The sequence below is a fragment of the Macrobrachium rosenbergii genome, chromosome 21, assembly GCF_040412425.1.
Source record: "Macrobrachium rosenbergii isolate ZJJX-2024 chromosome 21, ASM4041242v1, whole genome shotgun sequence".
Classification (NCBI taxonomy): Eukaryota; Metazoa; Arthropoda; class Malacostraca; order Decapoda; family Palaemonidae; genus Macrobrachium; species Macrobrachium rosenbergii.
Window position 1 is genome coordinate 16,234,890 of NC_089761.1, and position 20,000 is coordinate 16,254,889.

The following is a 20,000-nucleotide window of genomic DNA, read 5'->3' on the forward strand; positions in this document are numbered from 1 at the left end:
AAAACCTACGAATGGTCATGCTCTTGTGAACCCATTCATACAGCCCTGTGTCTGTAAACAATACTGATGTTTATTAATATTAGTCATGTTTAATTTCAAATATATATATATATATATATATATATATATATATATATATATATATATATATATATATATATATATATATATATATATATATATATATATATATATACATATGATATATAGGATAATATATAAATTAAATTGACAAATATTAGGTCACAAATATTGTTCACCATACCTTGGAAATAACTTACACCCAATGGAAATTATAAATATATCATCAAATTATGGAATGTAACTCACTCAGAATTTAGGGATTATAATATTACCAGTGTTGAGAATTTTTTTTAAGCATTGATATATGTAAACCTATTGTATTCCTGGTAAGAAGAAAAATTATCATTGTAAAATTATGTAAATATTATGAAATAACTGTAAAACTGCATTAATGTGTTTTTCTAATAAAAAAAAATGGAAATTACAACTGACATGGACTTCTGCACTGGCCGGATTCGAACCATGGTCTGGCTTAGAAACACCAATAAAGAGTGACTCAGACCACCGAGCTATTAAGACATAGATATAAATTGATATCGACTCTTCTGTACAGTTCACTGTCGAATTCACGTTCTTTATTAGACTCGACATCAACCCATTTCCACCATGATAGCCGACTGGTAAGTTTGTAACACTTGGCTAATTATGAGATTTTGCCACATGCGTGTGACCTTTTTTATATTCATATAAAAATTGTACACTAAAAACTGTACACTGAATCACACCGATAGGTAGATAGATCAACTTAAAGTACGCAAGTGTTTGTAAATCTATAAGACAACAGGTGCGTTTAGTCCATCTGCTCTTTTATACGTACTCATACACACTGCGCGTGCGCACACACCTTGCACATTAATTAATGATAGCAAACGCAGAAGCATATGAAAGTTAATGAACAAAAATTAGAGATTAATGTCAGGCTCTACTTTCACGCGCAAACTAGTTTTGTGTCTAAGGGTCAACCCTGCATAAATATTCTCTTTGCCTTCCCGTTTCTTATTCACTGAATATCTTTAACACACTTGTTTGTATATTTCACTTTCATAAACTTGCGCAAATATTTTATATTTATTAAAAACTTGATTGCCTTGGCTTTTGCGTTTCGCTTATTTTTTTCATTTATCTCTTACATTGCAGGTACTGTATTCATATGCATACCTGCATTATCTTGAATACTTAATGCATACGGTGATTTTATATATACATTCTAGTTGTTTATTATTATTATTATTATTATTATTATTTATTATTTCTGATGTTGTTATCATGCAAACTGCCATTTATCATACAGTTACCCTCTTCTATGTACAAATAATTTGAGAGAGAGAGAGAGAGAGAGAGAGAGAGAGAGAGAGAGAGAGAGAGAGAGAGAGACTAAAGTAAAATGCGAAAACAAAGTGAATATCGATAACATCATCCTTACACTTTTGAGAGTCTGAGTATTAACGCTTAAACATCTTGTTACCTGATGCTTCGCTTTAAGAAACTAATTGCTTGTTCGGGAAGTAAATACACTTGCCTTGTCGAAAGTGTTATAAAAAAAAAAAAGGGGGGGGGATAATAATGTAATTCTTTCAGTGAATGAGCTTAAGCTTAGCGATACGGTAATAGCAGGTGATAAATAAGAAAGTTTTACTGATATAGCAGCAGGTAAATTATATATATATATTTTTTACCATTTTATTTTTCGAGGGTTTACTGCAGATGCAGAAAAAAACTGAAAATAAGTTCGAGTGTCAGCAAAACCAGCAGCTGATAACTACAACAGCGGGAAACTTTCGGCTTACACAGAATATAAATCAGTGAGTATCATGCTTAAGATTTAAGAGAGACGGGCTGGGCATACCTGGTGACCTGGTGGGAAAGGTGCCAGATGTCTCTGGTTGACTTTAGATATACTTTACATTATTCTGATTCCTTTGAAGATTTCATTGATTTTCTTAATAATAGTATCCGAGAAAAAGAATATTTCCTAGCCTCGTGGGATATCACATTTTAAAACGAGATTATCTCACGTATTGCCATACTTACAACAGAGAAACTAGTGTTAAATAACACGGGAATATTGATGAATTTCTTGAAAAGATCGAATACCGGTTCTTCGTATTTCTTAACGGTCGGGTTCAGAAAGACAAATTTATTACGTGTTGTATTCGGAATGGGAAAGTGTCCAGCAAATAGTACAGGTTTTTCATGTTACAGGTATAACCTGTAGTTCCGCATTTTACCTTAACCTTAAAGGTCTATCTCTCTCTCTAGATTAAGACAGCCTTGTGCTGGCACGGGCTCTTGCTCCTCAACAACATCGAATCGTACCGTAACCTAAAGATCGTTTGATTAATATTAGTCTCTTGGTTATAAGGTGTGGCCACGACTGATCCTCGACTCGGAAACAGTTTTTGACTGTAAAGATTTTGAATAAGAAAAATCTGGATAAACCTTATTTTTCAAGTAGCGTTCGTACAATAAACACAGATCCCGATAATCGGTTCTCCATCAATTTTGTTATGTCTCTGATGACTAACCTTGGTGAAATTTTATCACAGTTAAATTCAGTGCATTACCGTATCATCTGGTGAGCTCTGATAAAACTGTTAAAAAAACAAAATTAGTCCCCTATAAAACCACCAGTTTTTTCAGAGCTCACCAGATGATCCGGTATTGCACTGAATTTAACTGTGATAAAATTTCACCAAGGTTAGTCATCAGAGACATGACAAAATTGATGGAGAACCGATAATCGGGATCTGTGTTTATTGTACGAACGCTACTTGAAAAATAAGGTTTATCCAGATTTTTCTTATTCAAAATCTTTACAGTCAAAAACTGTTTCCGGGTCGAGGATCAGTCGTGGCCACACCTTATAACCAAGAGACTAATATTAATCAAACGATCTTTAGGTTACGGTACGATTCGATGTTGTTGAGGAGCAAGAGCCCGTGCCAGCACACGGCTGTCTTAATCTAGGGTTAAGGTAAAATGCGGAAACTATCGGTTATGCCTGTAACACTTTCCCATTCCGAATACAACGCATAATAAATTTGTTTTTCTGAACCCGACCGCTTAGAAATACGAAGAACCGGAATTCGATCTTTTCAAGAAATTCATCAATATTCCCGTGTTATTTAACACTAGTTCCTCAGTTGTATGTATGGCAATAAGTGAGATAATCTCGTTTAAAATTTAATATCCCACGGGGCTAGGAAATATTCTTTTTCTCGGATACTATTATTTTGAAAATCAATGAAATCTTCAAAGGACTCAGAATAATGTATATCTAAAGTCAACCAGAGACAACTGGCAACTTTTCCACCAGGTCACCAGGTATGCGCAGCCCGTCTCTCTCTCTCTCTCTCTATGAAGGGACGGACCCGTTCCTACCATACTGGGATGACTTGTAAGAAAACCGGTTTGAAAGCCCATCAACATAGCGGGTTCTTGAAGGAGTTTATGAATAGAAGACCACAAGAGTGGAAGCTCCCGATCTGACCACATGAAATTTAATTAAGATAAATCAAGTTGAATAAAAATCAAATCTATTTGGCAATTAATTTTGGAGAAATTATTGCAATTTATGAATATCGTTGATGTACTATCAGAATTTTAAGGGAGTTAAAAGGGCTATGGCATTCCTGGAGCGATAAAAACGAACACATGGCCTGAATATTTAATAATAATAATAATTACTTGGTACCTCAAATAGACTATCAATAGCAGTCATCTAAATGTGCTCCATCACTGAATCGAGTCGGTTTTTCAGGCTTCAATGGGAATAGGTAAACATTAGGCTAGGTCAACAGATTTGTTTTCTACTCTCTCTCTCTCTCTCTCTCTCTCTCTCTCTCTCTCTCTCTCTCTCTCTCTCTATATATATATATACATATATATATATATATATATATATATATATATATATATATATATATATATATATATATATATATATATATTATCTCTCATGTATTAAATTGATATATATGTATACATATATAATATATATACCCATACAGGAGTATGGCCTTTCATTACACGTGCAGATTCATATACACGAATCGCATCCGTGAGTGTTTGCTTGTGTGGGAAGATAAGGTTCATAATTAAAACGAAAAAAATAGGAAAAGGTTTAAAATAAGTTAAACCATATTAAAACCGTAAAAATAAGGAAAATTTTTTTAACGAAACAGTATTAATCATTACTTTTTTAAGTGCTCTAACAATACTCTTGTTATGGAAAAGCTAAAACACAAGCCTGGGTAGTTGGAATATCAAAAGTCTGGTAAGTTGGAATATCTAAAGTCTGGGAAGTTGGAATATCTAAAGTCTGGGTAGTTGGAATATCTAAAGTCTGGCAAGTTGGAATATCTAAAGTCTGGGTAGTTGGAATATCTAAAGTCTGGCAAGTTGGAATATCTAAAGTCTGGGAAGTTGGAATATCTAAAGTCTGGGAAGTTGGAATATCTAAAGTCTGGGTAGCTGTAATATCTAAAGTCTGGGAAGTTGGAATATCTAAAGTCTGGGTAGTTGGGATATCTAAAGTCTGGCAAGTTGGAATATCTAAAGTCTGGGTAGTTGGAATATCTAAAGTCTGGGTAGTTGGAATATCTAAAGTCTGGGTAGTTGGAATATCTAAAGTCTGGGAAGTTGGAATATCTAAAGTCTGGCTAGTTGGAATATCTAAAGTCTGGGTAGCTGGAGTATCTAAAGTCTGGGAAGTTGGAATATCTAAAGTCTGGGCAGTTGGAATATCTAAAATCTGGGAAGTTGGAATATCTAAAATCTGGGAAGTTGGAATATCTAAATTCTGGGAAGTTGGAATATATCTAAAGTCTGGGTAGTTGGAATATCTAAAATCTGGGTAGTTGGAATATCCAAAGTCTGGGAAGTTGGAATATCTAAAGTCTGGGAAGTTGGAATATCTAAAGTCTGGGAAGTTGGAATATCTAAAGTCTGGGTAGTTGGAATATCTAAAATCTGGGAAGTTGGAATATCTAAAATCTGGGAAGTTGGAATATCTAAATTCTGGGAAGTTGGAATATCTAAAGTCTGGGTAGTTGGAATATCTAAAATCTGGGTAGTTGGAATATCCAAAGTCTGGCAAGTTGGAATATCTAAAGTCTGGGAAGTTGGAATATCTAAAGTCTTGGAAGTTGGAATATCTAAAGTCTGGGTAGTTGGAGTATCTAAAGTCTGGGAAGTTGGAATATCTAAAATCTGGGAAGTTGGAATATCTAAATTCTAGGAAGTTGGAATATCTAAGGTCTGAGTAGTTGGAATATCTAAAATCTGGGTAGTTGGAATATCTAAAGTCTGGGAAGTTGGAATATCTAAAGTCTGGGTAGTTGGAATATCTAAAGTCTCGGTAGTTGAAACATCTAAAGTCTGGGAAGTTGGAATATCAAAAGTCTGGGAAGTTGGAATATCTAAAGTCTGGGTAGTTGGAGTATCTAAAGTCTGGGAGGTTGGAATATCTAAAGTCTGGGTAGTTGGAATATCTAAAGTCTGGGTAGTTGGAATATCTAAAGTCTGGGTAGTTGGAATATCTAAAGTCTGGGAAGTTGGAATATCTAAAGTCTGGGTAGCTGGAGTATCTAAAGTCTGGGAAGTTGGAATATCTAAAGTCTGGGTAGTTGGAATATCTAAAATCTGGGAAGTTGGAATATCTAAAATCTGAAGTTGGAATATCTAAATTCTGGGAAGTTGGAATATATCTAAAGTCTGGGTAGTTGGAATATCTAAAATCTGGGTAGTTGGAATATCCAAAGTCTAAAGTCTGGGAAGTTGGAATATCTAAAGTCTGGGAAGTTGGAATATCTAAAGTCTGGGAAGTTGGAATATCTAAAGTCTGGGTAGTTGGAATATCTAAAATCTGGGAAGTTGGAATATCTAAAATCTGGGTAGTTGGAATATCTAAATTCTGGGAAGTTGGAATATCTAAAGTCTGGGTAGTTGGAATATCTAAAATCTGGGTAGTTGGAATATCCAAAGTCTGGGAAGCTGGAATATCTAAAGTCTGGGAAGTTGGAATATCTAAAGTCTGGGAAGTTGGAATATCTAAAGTCTGGGTAGTTGGAGTATCTAAAGTCTGGGAAGTTGGAATATCTAAAATCTGGGAAGTTGGAATATCTAAATTCTGGGAAGTTGGAATATCTAAGGTCTGGGTAGTTGGAATATCTAAAATCTGGGTAGTTGGAATATCTAAAGTCTGGGAAGTTGGAATATCTAAAGTCTGGGTAGTTGGAATATCTAAAGTCTCAGTAGTTGAAACATCTAAAGTCTGGGAAGTTGGAATATCAAAAGTCTGGGAAGTTGGAATATCTAAAGTCTGGGTAGTTGGAGTATCTAAAGTCTGGGAGGGTGGAATATCGAAAGTCTGGGTAGTTGGAATATCTAAAATCTGGGAAGTTGGAATATCTAAAATCTGGGAAGTTGGAATCTCTAAATTCTGGGAAGTTGGAATATCTAAAGTCTGGGTAGTTGGAATATCTAAAGTCTGGAAAGTTGGAATATCTAAAGTCCGGGAAGTTGGAATATATCTAAAGTCTGGGAAGTTGGAATATCTAAAGTCCAGGAAGTTGGAATATATCTAAAGTCTGGGAAGTTGGAATATCTAAAGTCTGGGAAGTTGGAATATATCTAAAGTCTGGGAAGTTGGAATATCTACAAAATGCTTCAGAAAAGATAAGAAAGCTATTGGAAGCGCAAGGTCTTGATACCAGTTCAAATATTTGAATAACCTCCTTCCTACTTTCACCTGCTCTTATCAGCTGGAGAGAAGGGATAATATTTTTGCTCATATTTTTTCTTCTCTGCAGATAAAATCGAACTGCTTTGTACCTGTATATAATTTCTTTATTCTTGGTTTGATCTCAATGCGTACAAATGGTATTTTATTAGCTACACGTAACAATGAGAAATAAAATTAAATTGATTTGATATTATACGAGCTACCAATTTCTGGACTGCACAATTTTCTCTCTCTCTCTCTCTCTCTCTCTCTCTCTCTCTCTCTCTCTCTCTCTCTCTCTCTCTCTCTCTCTCTCTCTCTCTCTCTCTCTCTCTCTATATATATATATATATATATATATATATATATATATATATGTGTGTGTGTGTGTGTGTGTGTGTGTGTGTGTGTATTAAATATGGATATTTATGTATATATATATAATACTGTATATATACACATACAGGAGTATGACCTTTCATTACACGTGCAGAATCATATACATGCATCGCACCCGTGAGTATGTTTGCTTGTGTGGGAAGGAAAGGTTCATATTTAAAATGAAAAAATAGGAAAATGTTTAAAATAAGTTAAACCGTATTAAAAACGTAAAAATGAGAAAAATTTTTTGAACAAATCAGTGTTAATCATTACTTTTTTAAATGCTCTAACAATACTCTCGTTATGGTAGAGTAAAAGCACAAACCTTGGTAGTTGGAATATCTACAAAATGCTTCAGAAAAGATAATGAAACTATTGGAAGCGCAAGGTCTTGATATCAGTTCAATTATTTGAATAACCTCCTTCCTACTTTCACCTGCTCTTATCAGCTGGAGGGAAGGGATAATATTTTTGCTCATATTTTTTTGTTCTCTGCAGATAAAATCGAACTGCTTTGTACCTGTATATAATTTTTTTATTCTTGACTGTCTCAATGCGTGCGAATGATATTATATTAGCTACATGTAACAATGAGAAATCAAATAAACTTGACTTGATAGTATACGAGCTACCAATTTCTGGACTGCACAAATTCTCTCTCTCTCTCTCTCTCTCTCTCTCTCTCTCTCTCTCTCTGAAAAGTTTCAAGCCCGTTTCGTTTCCTTTGCTTCTGCTGGCCAAATGCCCTAACGGTTATTACAAAGGAAGGATGGTGTAAATAACTTACGGACGAGCTATAAGGAGATCACGAAGCACAATTTACAAGAGAAGATTAAATAAGATGACTGTCGCTCATGAAATATTGACCATAAAAGCCCAACGAACATATTACGGGCCGTTAATCTCCATAACTTTGCGTTTAGTTCCCATTTTCTTTGGGACAGCGTCTTCAAAGTCGAAAGCTATAGTTGGCTTTAATGACGAAAGTAGTCTACTTGTTCTCATTTGTGATGGTAACTGTAAAAATATTCAGGTGATCTGAAAAGAAACAACAGTATTGTGAAACCATTTTCAGTACTTGTCGAATGAAATATTGAATGAAATATGATATGCTTTTAATGCTTTAAAAATATATCACTGGATTCTGAGTACACAGACGCTCACAAAAGCGCACACACACACAGACACACACACACATTGTATGTATGTATGTATATATATGTATAACATATATATGTGTGTGTGCGTGTGTGTTTGTACGTATATAAACTCACGATAATTGTTTGATTTTGATTGCGTAGAAGCACAAAGGTCATTTTGCCGGACAAAGACAACGATAAAGCGAGACAAAAGAATCGCGAAAAATAAGCCTTGTTAAAACGAGAGGGACCTTCGAGTGAAAGTTGTTTAGCTGCAACCCTACCCCAGGTCCTGTTAACGCTTGCACGGGAAGTAAACAAAAAAAAAAAAACCTGAAGTCTATTTAGTTTTGAATATAGGATATCTAATTCTAAGCTGTTGTGCCTCTGAAGGCTTCGAAGAGAATGAAAATGAGAGTGCCAGACTGAGAACGCGACTGAGTGTTGCTTGCTTGACTTAGTTATTAGATATTAGTTAGTTCGTGGCAGTAGCTTCAAATGACTACACACAGAGAGAGAGAGAGAGAGAGAGAGAGAGAGAGAGAGAGAGAGAGAGAGAGAGAGAGGACTTAGAGAAAGTAAAATTTTGTCAGTTGATTTTTTTTCATCGCAATACGTCATGGACTTAAAATTTTGTTTTGATACCGTCATAGAGACGGCTCTCAGCAATAGAGAGAGAGAGAGAGAGAGAGAGAGAGAGAGAGAGAGAGAGAGAGAGAGAGCAAATGCTTTTGAGGTTCAACGAAGCGCAACATCGTGTAAATATCCTCAGCCTTCGAGGTTCGTTACCCACTCAAGACAAGAACTCTGATGCCGACCCGTAAACTTGTAACGCAGCAATGAAATGGATATTTGAATAAGTGAATTAAGAGTACGTGAAATAAATGCTGACAGAAAACTATGCTATTGTGAGTGGAAATGTTAAAAATTAAATTAATCTATCGAAGGTCTTGCGTGATTTTCATAAGTTATAAGGATGTGTAACGTCTAGGAACAAAAAAGACGCATTTAGTAAGAATTCGTTAAATGACTAAGAATTCTGAAAACCATACAGATATGAGAGAGAGAGAGAGAGAGAGAGAGAGAGAGAGAGAGAGAGAGAGAGAGAGACACCATGTAATTAATTTTTTTAATATTTTGCAAATGCTGTTTATGAATCTTTGTTACAAGGGATGAAATGGAGTAAGATATAATATATATATATATATATATATATATATATATATATATATATATATATATATATATATATATATATATATATATATATATATATATATATATATATATATATATATATATATATATACTATATATATATATACATATATATATATATATATATATATATATATATATATATATATATATATATATATATATATATATATATATATATATATATATATATATATATGTATACAGTGTCTTTCATTATCTTTATTGCTCTTATCATTATAAATTTACGACCATGAATTCAGGAAGTTCGCACGTTTTAAGTCCATCACCACCCATTTGCATTTCTACACGACCAGCATAAGGCTCCCGCTAGCTCAGTCTGCAACAACTTGAAAAAGAAAGGACTTTGACAGTAATCTGCAAAGGTTATGCATGACAATAGGCATATGACTGATTAAAGGCTACTCTCTATCGTTGTTCCTAAATCAGGCCATGGTTCGCCAACTGACCTGCACAGAAGCACTTATCAGTTATAATTCTCTTAGGGTATGATGAATTCGATATTAAACATTTGTGACCTAATATTTGTGAATGCATATTATGAGGTCAGACTCAAAAACAGCTGGGGCGATCTCTTTAGTCTGAATTTTGTTTCCGAATCGCTTGCCGTTTTTTTTTCTTTTTTTCTTTTTATATTCGGTAATGGGACATAGCCTACAATACGTCTTTTTTATTGCATAGAAAATCTCCTACAATTCGGTAGTTATAGGGGATCTGAAATGGAATTCGGGTCTCCAGATTCACTGGTTTCCATTGATTTTAAAATCGTTTCTAATAGGTCCCATTTATAAGAAGATAAAATATTGAGCTTAGAAACTATTTCGAGAGAAATGAAATGTTTCTCCTTTCATCTAATCCTGTATTCTTATTCTGCATTCATGAATTTTATATGTCATTTACGCGTCATCATTTATAACATTCATAACTAAATGCCTGTGTTCGTCAGTGCATATGATACCTGACCACTAAATCATAGAGTGAAACCGTTTCATTTTCGACGTGAAAGATCCAATAGTGTTTTATTATGCCGAATAACCTTCATCATGTATACATGTGTTATTGGAAGCCACAATGACCTCTTAACTTCTCGATTTCCTCTCACTCTGTGAGGAAATCGAGAAGGTGCGAGGTCACTGTGGCTATTAATAATACACAGGTTATACATAAATATATATAGATATATGTATATATATATATATATATACATACACACACATACACAAGTACATATGTATGTATGTATTCATATGTATAAATGTATGTATGTAGATATGTATATAAATTCATATTATATATACATACATATAAACAGAGAGAGAGAGAGAGAGAGAGAGAGAGAGAGAGAGAGAGAGAGAGGCACATAAGAAATGGATCAAACCATTACCTTCAGTCAATGTAAACAACGCAAGGAAAAGAAAAATAGTTAAGGCAATAACTTCGCAAGCATATTCAAACTGACACCCACTCCCCAATTAAGCTACTGTACATTCAACCTCTCGCATAAATAACATAACAATCCGCTGCTGATGTAAAAAGTCACAATATATTCAGTCGTAAATTAAGGTCACAGAGGACTGGAGCAGCCAGTGTTTATACTCCAGAGTTGAAATAATAATAAAAAAAAAAAAAAAAGGTTAGGAATTTCGAAAGCAAATTTAATGAAATAACGCCACAGGTGATGAACAAAGCCAAAGATAATGCAATTATAGGTCGTTAGTGATGTCGGCTGCAGTATAAAAAAAGAGCCTTTGCGAAATTTTTAGACAGCTACAATATATTGCTGTACGAAAGGTCTGAACTAAACGTTATAAGGCCCAGTAGGATTTCGTGGAAACTGACGACAGGATTTTGAACACAAAATATTTAAGGATTTAGGACATAAATAGATAAATGGTTAAATAAACATCTGAATGATTTTAGGAATCTCTTAAAAACTGAAGAGATAAGCATGCGCTGAAAGTTGTTTTTTCGACTGGTTTTGGAGGAAAGCAAGTAAATTTCACAGATATGTGTAAAAAAAATTAAAACAAAATCCTCAGGGTTTCAGTCTCTTAGTGGCCGAATATTGAACTTTATAAATAATGAATAATTCATCTTTCTCCTACTACAGTACAGTCCACCTTGAAAATAAATACTACAAATAGCAAATACCCAAGCCACGAAGAGAATGGTTAGCAATGTAGATATTAGATATCAAAAATGTAATAATTTATACATACCTACATATAGACATACATACATACATACATATAGGTCTATATTCACATACATACAGGTATAAATATATATATGTGTATATGTATATATATAGATATATATATATATATATATATATATATATATATATATATATATATATATATATATATATTATACACATATTTATAATATATAAATATATATCCATATATATATTTATATATTATACATATAGTGTCTGTGTATTATACTGTACATACATACATGTATAATGATGACACAAAACATACATCCATGTCTGCCTGAAAGGTTAGGCTAATCATGTCTGAACATGACAGAGAAGCAGGAAATCCTGTGATAAAAGTTATCGCGGCAGGGGGAAAAAAAAAAGGAAAATTGAATAAAGCAAAACCCACGTGTCCCCAAAGGATTGTGAGGTCAGTGGTGACGACTCCATTACATCCATGACTCTCCTCCAAGTATGACAGATTTATATATATATACATATATATATATATATATATATATATATATATATATATATATATATATATATATATATATATATATATATATAAACATTAAAGCTACAAGTGTCGTTTAATACCGAATCCGCCCTTCGTCCGGAACATCACCGAAGAGGAATTATAAGTGATAAATGACTTGGTACCTAAGTGACTCAGAACACCCGACAGTACCCATCTACGATATTTGTCGCATAATGTTTGTATATAAAATTCACGGTGATGTGATAAAAATTCATATACATATATATATATATATATATATATATATATATATATATATATATATATATATATATATATATATATATATATTTTTATATATTATACACACACATATATATATGTGTGTGTGTATGTATGTATGTATATACAGTATATATATATACATATATTTTTGAAGTAAAATAGTGCGTGTTTGTAATATATTTATATATGTAAAAATTATATATATATATATATATATATATATATATATATATATATATATATATATATATATATATATATATATATATATATATATATATATATATATATATATATATATATATATATATATATATATATATATATATATATATATATATATACATACAAATATGCACTATTTTACTTCATAAATACTGAGAGAATTACTACATTCTACGCGTAAAAGAGTAGTGTATAAGCTGAGTGTATTCAGTTATATCTAAATACACATGAATACATGTGGTCCTTCTCCGTGAAAAACTGATAACCCTTTCGTTGCAAATACTCGCAAAGTTCTCTCACACCCTTTCCTACACACGTTAACAATCGGTCTCAAAAAATGTCCCGTGATTTACGACAAATCGAAGAGCACAGAATCACCTAAACAAACCACCTGGTGATCACAATAATGTCTGCTACCGAGTCATGCGTGACGGATAATTGTGTGTGTGTGTTTTTTCCTACTTTCCCCTTTTTTCCTAGAGCCAATCAATCCTTTCTAAAATATGATCCATCACCTCGGCATTTCGTCAATGAAGTCTCCTTGCGTTTTTGCAATTTTTCTTAACTTCAATTCCAGTCAGATAGTTATAACACATTTTATGCGTTTTCCATCTTTCTTCATTAGAAAAACGGCACCTTATCGAATAAAGAGGTCCTTTCGTTCTACCTTCGTAATAAATATCTCTGAGTTTTTATACCTCACTTTTATTAAATCGCAAATTAAATGGCGTCAGTAACCTTTGTGGTAAAACAATATCATGGAATTCAATCAGTTAATAATAATTCAGAATTACTGCTGTTCTAAATAATGTTAATAAACATTTTCTATTTTAAAACTAAATCTTACACATTTATTCTTGTACATAAGTAACAAGTCATTCATAAAATCAGAGGTCAGGATTTTCTTTGCTGATGAGAATAGAGCAGTCAACATGATGAAGACATTTTAGTTGAAAGGATTACATTGAGAGAGAGAGAGAGAGAGAGAGAGAGAGAGAGAGAGAGAGAGAGAGGATTAAGATGTTCTGAGAGCCAAAAATTTATAAGGTAAAGATGTTTGAAAAGTCAATGGTATTTGCGTTTTATTTTCCTAGTAAACCTCACCAAAAACCCATTAAATGTCTTTCAGCAAACAAATCTATAATGAAGTTTCAGTTTTACCACATCTTTTTAATTGGTCTTATAATTACGACGTCAAAATCTACGTACAGTTTTTGTCCACGTGACAACAACTTCCTTTGAATAAATGAGAGAAATCTCAATACTTAGTTTTCAAAATGAATCCGTAGCCGGGAACGAATCGGCGGAATCGGACGCCTCAATGACTTGGCATTCGCAACGAGCTTAACGGCACTCACTTCCTGGGGTAACAAATCGCAGTACTGAGTGGAAGCTGAAGCGGTACCTCCCTACCCGAACTGCACTTAATCGGGTCGCGACCGCGAAAGACAAAGGTACGCCTTGACTCACGAAAATATACCAAAATGCCAAAAAGTATCGGTTAATCTGGTCGCATTTTATTTTGTCTGGTCCTACGCAAAATTGTATAGCCGGAGAAAGCTTCTAGAGGTATCTAAGGCTGCAGTACAGTATTTCTTAATGCTGTGAGTTACCTAAGCTGGCCAGTTTTGAGAAATGTTGGTTTTAAAGGTACGCTTTTGATGCCCTTAAGTTCATTAAGGATTTACAGTATACCGATATTCAGGGCTGCATAAGTCTTGAAACTAATGTCAGATTCCCAGAATAGCTATTAGCCTTGAGGAATGCCGTGTGATGATCTCACTGAAACTGTTGTTCATAATAGCTTTACGTCTCAGGCAAGGTTTATACGGGTCTCAAATGCTGCTATATGTCTTGAAAATGCTGTAAGATTCTTAAAAATTGCTGTTAACTGAAAAAATTGTAGACTTAAAAGATAGCTGAGCTATTGGTGCCTTAATACGCTGTCATAAAAAAAACAATGCTAAATAAGTTATTACAGCATTGCTTTGTAATTACAATTTTAGCACTGTTTTGTAATTACAGTTTTAGAGTACTTGTAACCGTTTCTGCCCGCTTGTACTTGTTGCGCAATGGCGTAAGTGCTTATTGGTTTTGCTTTTTTTCTCATAAACTGGCCTTTCAAGTACTTTTTTTTTTTTTTTTGAAGGAAGACAGAAACTCGTTTACCATTCAGTCATTAAATAGCCAGTGGATCGGTCGTAAAAAAATTGGGTGGGTCTGGGGTTTACCCCAGTTGGAAAATTAGGTAAATGTTGAATTCTACAGAATTTCATGGAACATTATTCAAATTTTACATCAATTCGGAAGTCCAGCAGCTGAATGATAGTGGACTGCTGGACCTTCCTAGGGTCAAGGGTGGAATCCTGACTGGGACCTTTCTAGGATTCCGAGTAAAACGCCGCAACCTTTCTAGATGACAAAATCGTTAATGAGGTTTTCACTAACGCGAGATAAAACCATCAGGACATAAAATTTAAGAGCGGGGTTCATGCCGACATAATTCTGAAGAAAAAATGAATATGAAATCCAGAATAACTTTTCAAATATGAGGCAGATTGCTTCTCGGATGATGATAGAAGGTAGGACGCAGATTGCTATAAGAAAAATGCATAATATTACTAGACACAAAAGTATGATAGGATATTAGACAGAAGAATCCAAGTAATTACATTTAAACTGATTGTTTACATTTTTCGAAGTTCTCTTGGTTTTACAGGACACAGCTGAAAAGGACTGACAGGAACGAAATAAAAAATTACACACATTGTGGAGGAAGGGAATTTGTTAATATGGAAGTATCCATTGTAAATTAATATACTGATATTATTAAGAATGCCAGTTATTAAAGAATAAACATCAGGACAAAGATAAATGCCATTTATTATAAGAGAGAGAGAGAGAGAGAGAGAGAGAGAGAGAGTGTTTGGTGAATTCCCCATTCAACCAATGAAAGAACACATGAAACCCACAAAGCAAGAGGCAAACCGTGGACAGAGAGAGAGAGAGAGAGAGAGAGAGATCGCATTTATCTCTACTTCTGTCATTCATTTATTTTTTGAGCCCTTATTTCCAACTTTAAGATCTCTCTCTCTCTCTCTCTCTCTCTCTCTCTCTCTCTCTCTCTCTCTCTCTCTCTCTCTCTCTGGGAACAGCTGGGGTCCTATGTCCTACATGTGAGCGAGAGGCTCAAACCATAAAAGAAATCTAACCCCTTGACTTAATCAACCCCACCATAGCTACCATTGAAAACTCCTGTAATCTTTTCTTTTTTTTTTTTGGACTACCCCTATATGTAGAAGCTATGTCGATTATACTGTGGAAATAAATTCGTATGTTTCATGAGATATGTTTGTCCAGATTTTGTTAGTTCGATCAATTTTTTCTATTTTTTTTATTCACAATATCTCGGCGAGCGCGCGCGCAAGCGCACAACCACCCACCCACACACACATATGAATATATATTTATATATATATAAATATATATATATATATATATATATATATATATATATATATATATATATATATATATATATATATATATATATATATATATATATATATATATATATATATATATATATATATATATCTATATAGGCAGGATATATATATATGTGTCATTCATATATATATATATATATATATATATATATATATATATATATATATATATATATATATATATATATATATATATATATATATATATATATATAGTATTCACGCTGATACTGAAATTCTGCACAAGCATTAAGCATGACGACGTCAATAACCTACATATTGTGACGCCAGTTTCAATAGCCACTAATCAATCAAGCATTACGCATGAGAAATACATATTTTATATACATCCTGAGTTCCGTTGACAACAAGTATTTTTCTCTGCAGGTCTCGTTAATTGATTTCCCACAACTGCATAGCAGTTTCCCCGAAGGTTCTAGCCCGGGTCCCACAAAAACTGGTTTGCGACAAAAACAGGGAGTGAGAATCTTTCTCCTGCTCTCTATAGCAGTTTTACAACTTGCTACTAAAGGCTACGCTTAGCGACTCTTCGCTCTCCTCATAATGATTTTTTTTTTTTGTTAAATAAGTAAATGAGTATAAAAGTACGTAAATAAATGCTTCTGTTAATCAGGAAAAGTAACATAACTCGAGAGGACCTTCCGCTTGGCGAAAATGAATAAATTTTGGTTGTAGTGGAATATCATTCTGCGTTTACTTTGAAGGAAACATATTTTTAAAGTGATGTAGTCAAGTATATCGTTTTCACAAGTTTCGTTTTCAGAATGTTTTAGTTTATTACTAAAAATTACTAGTTTTTCAGTTATCCTTTCGTTTGGTGTTTCAAAACTTTGTTTATACGTGTATATTAATGTATATTTACATATATATGTATTATTATATAAGTATATTTAACATATATTTATATATATATATATATATATATATATATATATATATATATATATATATATATATATATATATATATATATATATATATATATATATCAACATATATATAAACTTGCTTCAACATGTTCCGTTTTTCCCAAAGAGAGGGTGGCGACAGGTGTTAACCTTGTAGTTTCCATCAAGTATTAACAAAGTAACTTTACTGCCTATTTCTTGACCCCAGTTCACGCTGGTACTCTTTCGCAAGTGGTCGCGGGCGAGTCAGCATGGATCGAATCACGGATATTGCGAACGCGAGCTCATGTTCTGACTTGGGGCAATTCATATTGTAAAGTATTATTGGTTACTTAGGCAAAAATAAATACTTACATCGTTTAGTCCACATTTCGAATTTATTTGTAAATTACTCACATCATGATAATGAGGCAAGAAGTCTCAGCATCTCAGCAAATGTTCAACATTCTCCTCAACATCCTGCAGTAAAAAGCTTCAAACTAGAAACACCATTAAGCAAAAACATCCTGTAACTACTGGCACACTCCCTTCGATTCTTCTCAACATTCTTTGAAAGCTCCTAACCAGAAACATCATCTTAAACCCCACACCTCCCCAAAAACTGAAAGAAAACAATAGATTAAACCCACAGAATTCCAATTTCCACTGACATGGCTGACAACTGACAGAAAAGAGAAAATAGAGGGTATGCAGTCTGCCCAGTCCAGGTTGGGCAAAGGGTAGACACTTCCACGTTTCAAGTTACCTGGGCGGGTATTTGCTGTTGCACTTTCTAATCTTGGCGGAGAAATATTACAACTGTGACTCGTCGGAGAACTGCAGTACACGTGTCTGAGACGCTGGAACAGGTTACGACGTTTTTCATTTTGCAAATGTAAAGGATACATTCGTAATTAGTGTTGTTGTCATAATTTGATTTTTCTGTGGTTGTTTTATTATCATTGGCTTATTAATGGACATTCATCGTCATTTTTATTATTTTCATGAATTTCCATGGACGAATTTGTAACTTTCGAGTTTTGAAATAACGTTAATATGAAACCAATAATAGTGAAAATGTATAACTTGTTTTGCGCCATCCAAGACAATACAGTCTTCTTCGTTTTAACGTGCTTTTTCCAGTTTCCTTTTAGTAAAAAAAAATAATTACAGTAGAGTTGCCAGCACTCACATTTAACTGAATTCAGCTTTCTTCAGCATCGGTCTTTTCTCACTCTGCCCGTACCCAAATACTCGTCTTCCCGTTTCGTGTCTACTAAAACTTCCTGTTTATTCATCATTAACGAACATTTCACCAGTTCGTTTACCTCCCGTTATGCGTACACGATTTTTCATTCAACTTCCGCCATGTTTTTTTTTTCAGTTCATTATAATCTTTCTTGGTATATGTTATTAGAGGCTTCTGAAGTCACCACGTCTCATGTACGGAAGATTATGGGACTCTCTATGCAGGGGCCCAGGACCCATAATTAGGTTGAGAGGCCAGGTTGAGGGTGATGGGTTTCTTGTTTGTTTGCAATACTACACAGGTTTCCTCTCTCTCTCTCTCTCTCTCTCTCTCTCTCTCTCTCTCTCTCTCTCTCTCTCTCTCGTGTGAGGAATTTTTACCAAGATTAGGCGTTATATAGCTCTAATGGCCGTGAATTTATAGGACGTTTTGTGAACCCACACCATCAAAAATAGGGGTAATATCAGACGGCTTGTCCCAGTCCTGGAGACGTTACGTACAGGTCTGAAGCCCGCACTACGGTACCTTTCGAAGATGCAGCGTGAGCTCACACAGATACATACATGAATGCAAACGCAGACACACACACACACAAACACACACACACGCACACACCCTTTGGGGGCTCACCAGTTCACGAAGACAGTTCTTAGAAATTAAAAAAAAAAAAAAAAAGCTTCAGCGTTAAATTGATTAGTGTGATTTCTTCCATAACTTCATACCACAGACAGAACTGATTCGTTTATTGTATTTTATATTTCCTGAGTGGGTACTTGTCATATATGCTTAGTAAAGAAGTCTAAAATGGAGCAAATAAGATAAGTGTCTGAGCTATAAACTAATTAAACGACTTTTCCTTATGGTTCTGGAGATGAGGAATACCTGTCCAGTCACCGAAAAAAAATAGAATCATAATAGGAAAACAAACGATATACTGAAAATTAATCCTTTTACTACCGGTTTTAATTTTAGATAAAGATATATATATATATATATATATATATATATATATATATATATATATATATATATATATATATACCTATATGTGTGTGTCTATATATGTACTAGGAAAACAAAAGATATACTGAAAGAATCATTTTACTAACGGTTTTAATTTTTGACAAAGATATATATATATATATATATATATATATATATATATATATATATATATATATATATATATATATCTTCTTCTTCTTCGTTTTAACGTGCTTTTTTCCCATTTTTATATGGGGTAAGCACGATGCCTTCTTTCTGAAGGACTTTGATATCTATATATAAATATATATAATATATACCTGTATGTGTGTATATGTCTGTGTATATATATATATATATATATATATATATATATATATATATATATATATTATATCTTTGTGTAAATTAAAAAAGAATTCTTGAGATTATAAACTTCAAAAGCCTCAGGCAACTTGATCGAAGTATACTTTCAACACTAAAAATTCCGAACCATTCACAAAAGCAATGAAAAAATTCCAGAAATCTCAACTCCTTACCTCCTCTTCCAGACCTGACAAGAATCCTGGGTTCCAGCCGCAACTAC

The 20,000-nt window shown here is 33.5% G+C and overlaps 1 protein-coding gene across 1 annotated transcript in view; it reads left to right on the forward strand.

The window, feature by feature from the left end:
- The window catches only part of LOC136849709 (angiotensin-converting enzyme-like), a 65,145-nt gene that overhangs the window by 42,005 nt on the left and 3,140 nt on the right, over window positions 1–20,000 (forward strand). Inside the window, exon 5 of the mRNA XM_067123071.1 lies at window positions 19,966–20,000. This exon is cut by the window's right edge and continues 109 nt beyond it. Within this exon, the coding sequence (XP_066979172.1) occupies window positions 19,966–20,000 (35 nt within the window). The remainder of the gene's footprint in view (window positions 1–19,965) is intronic.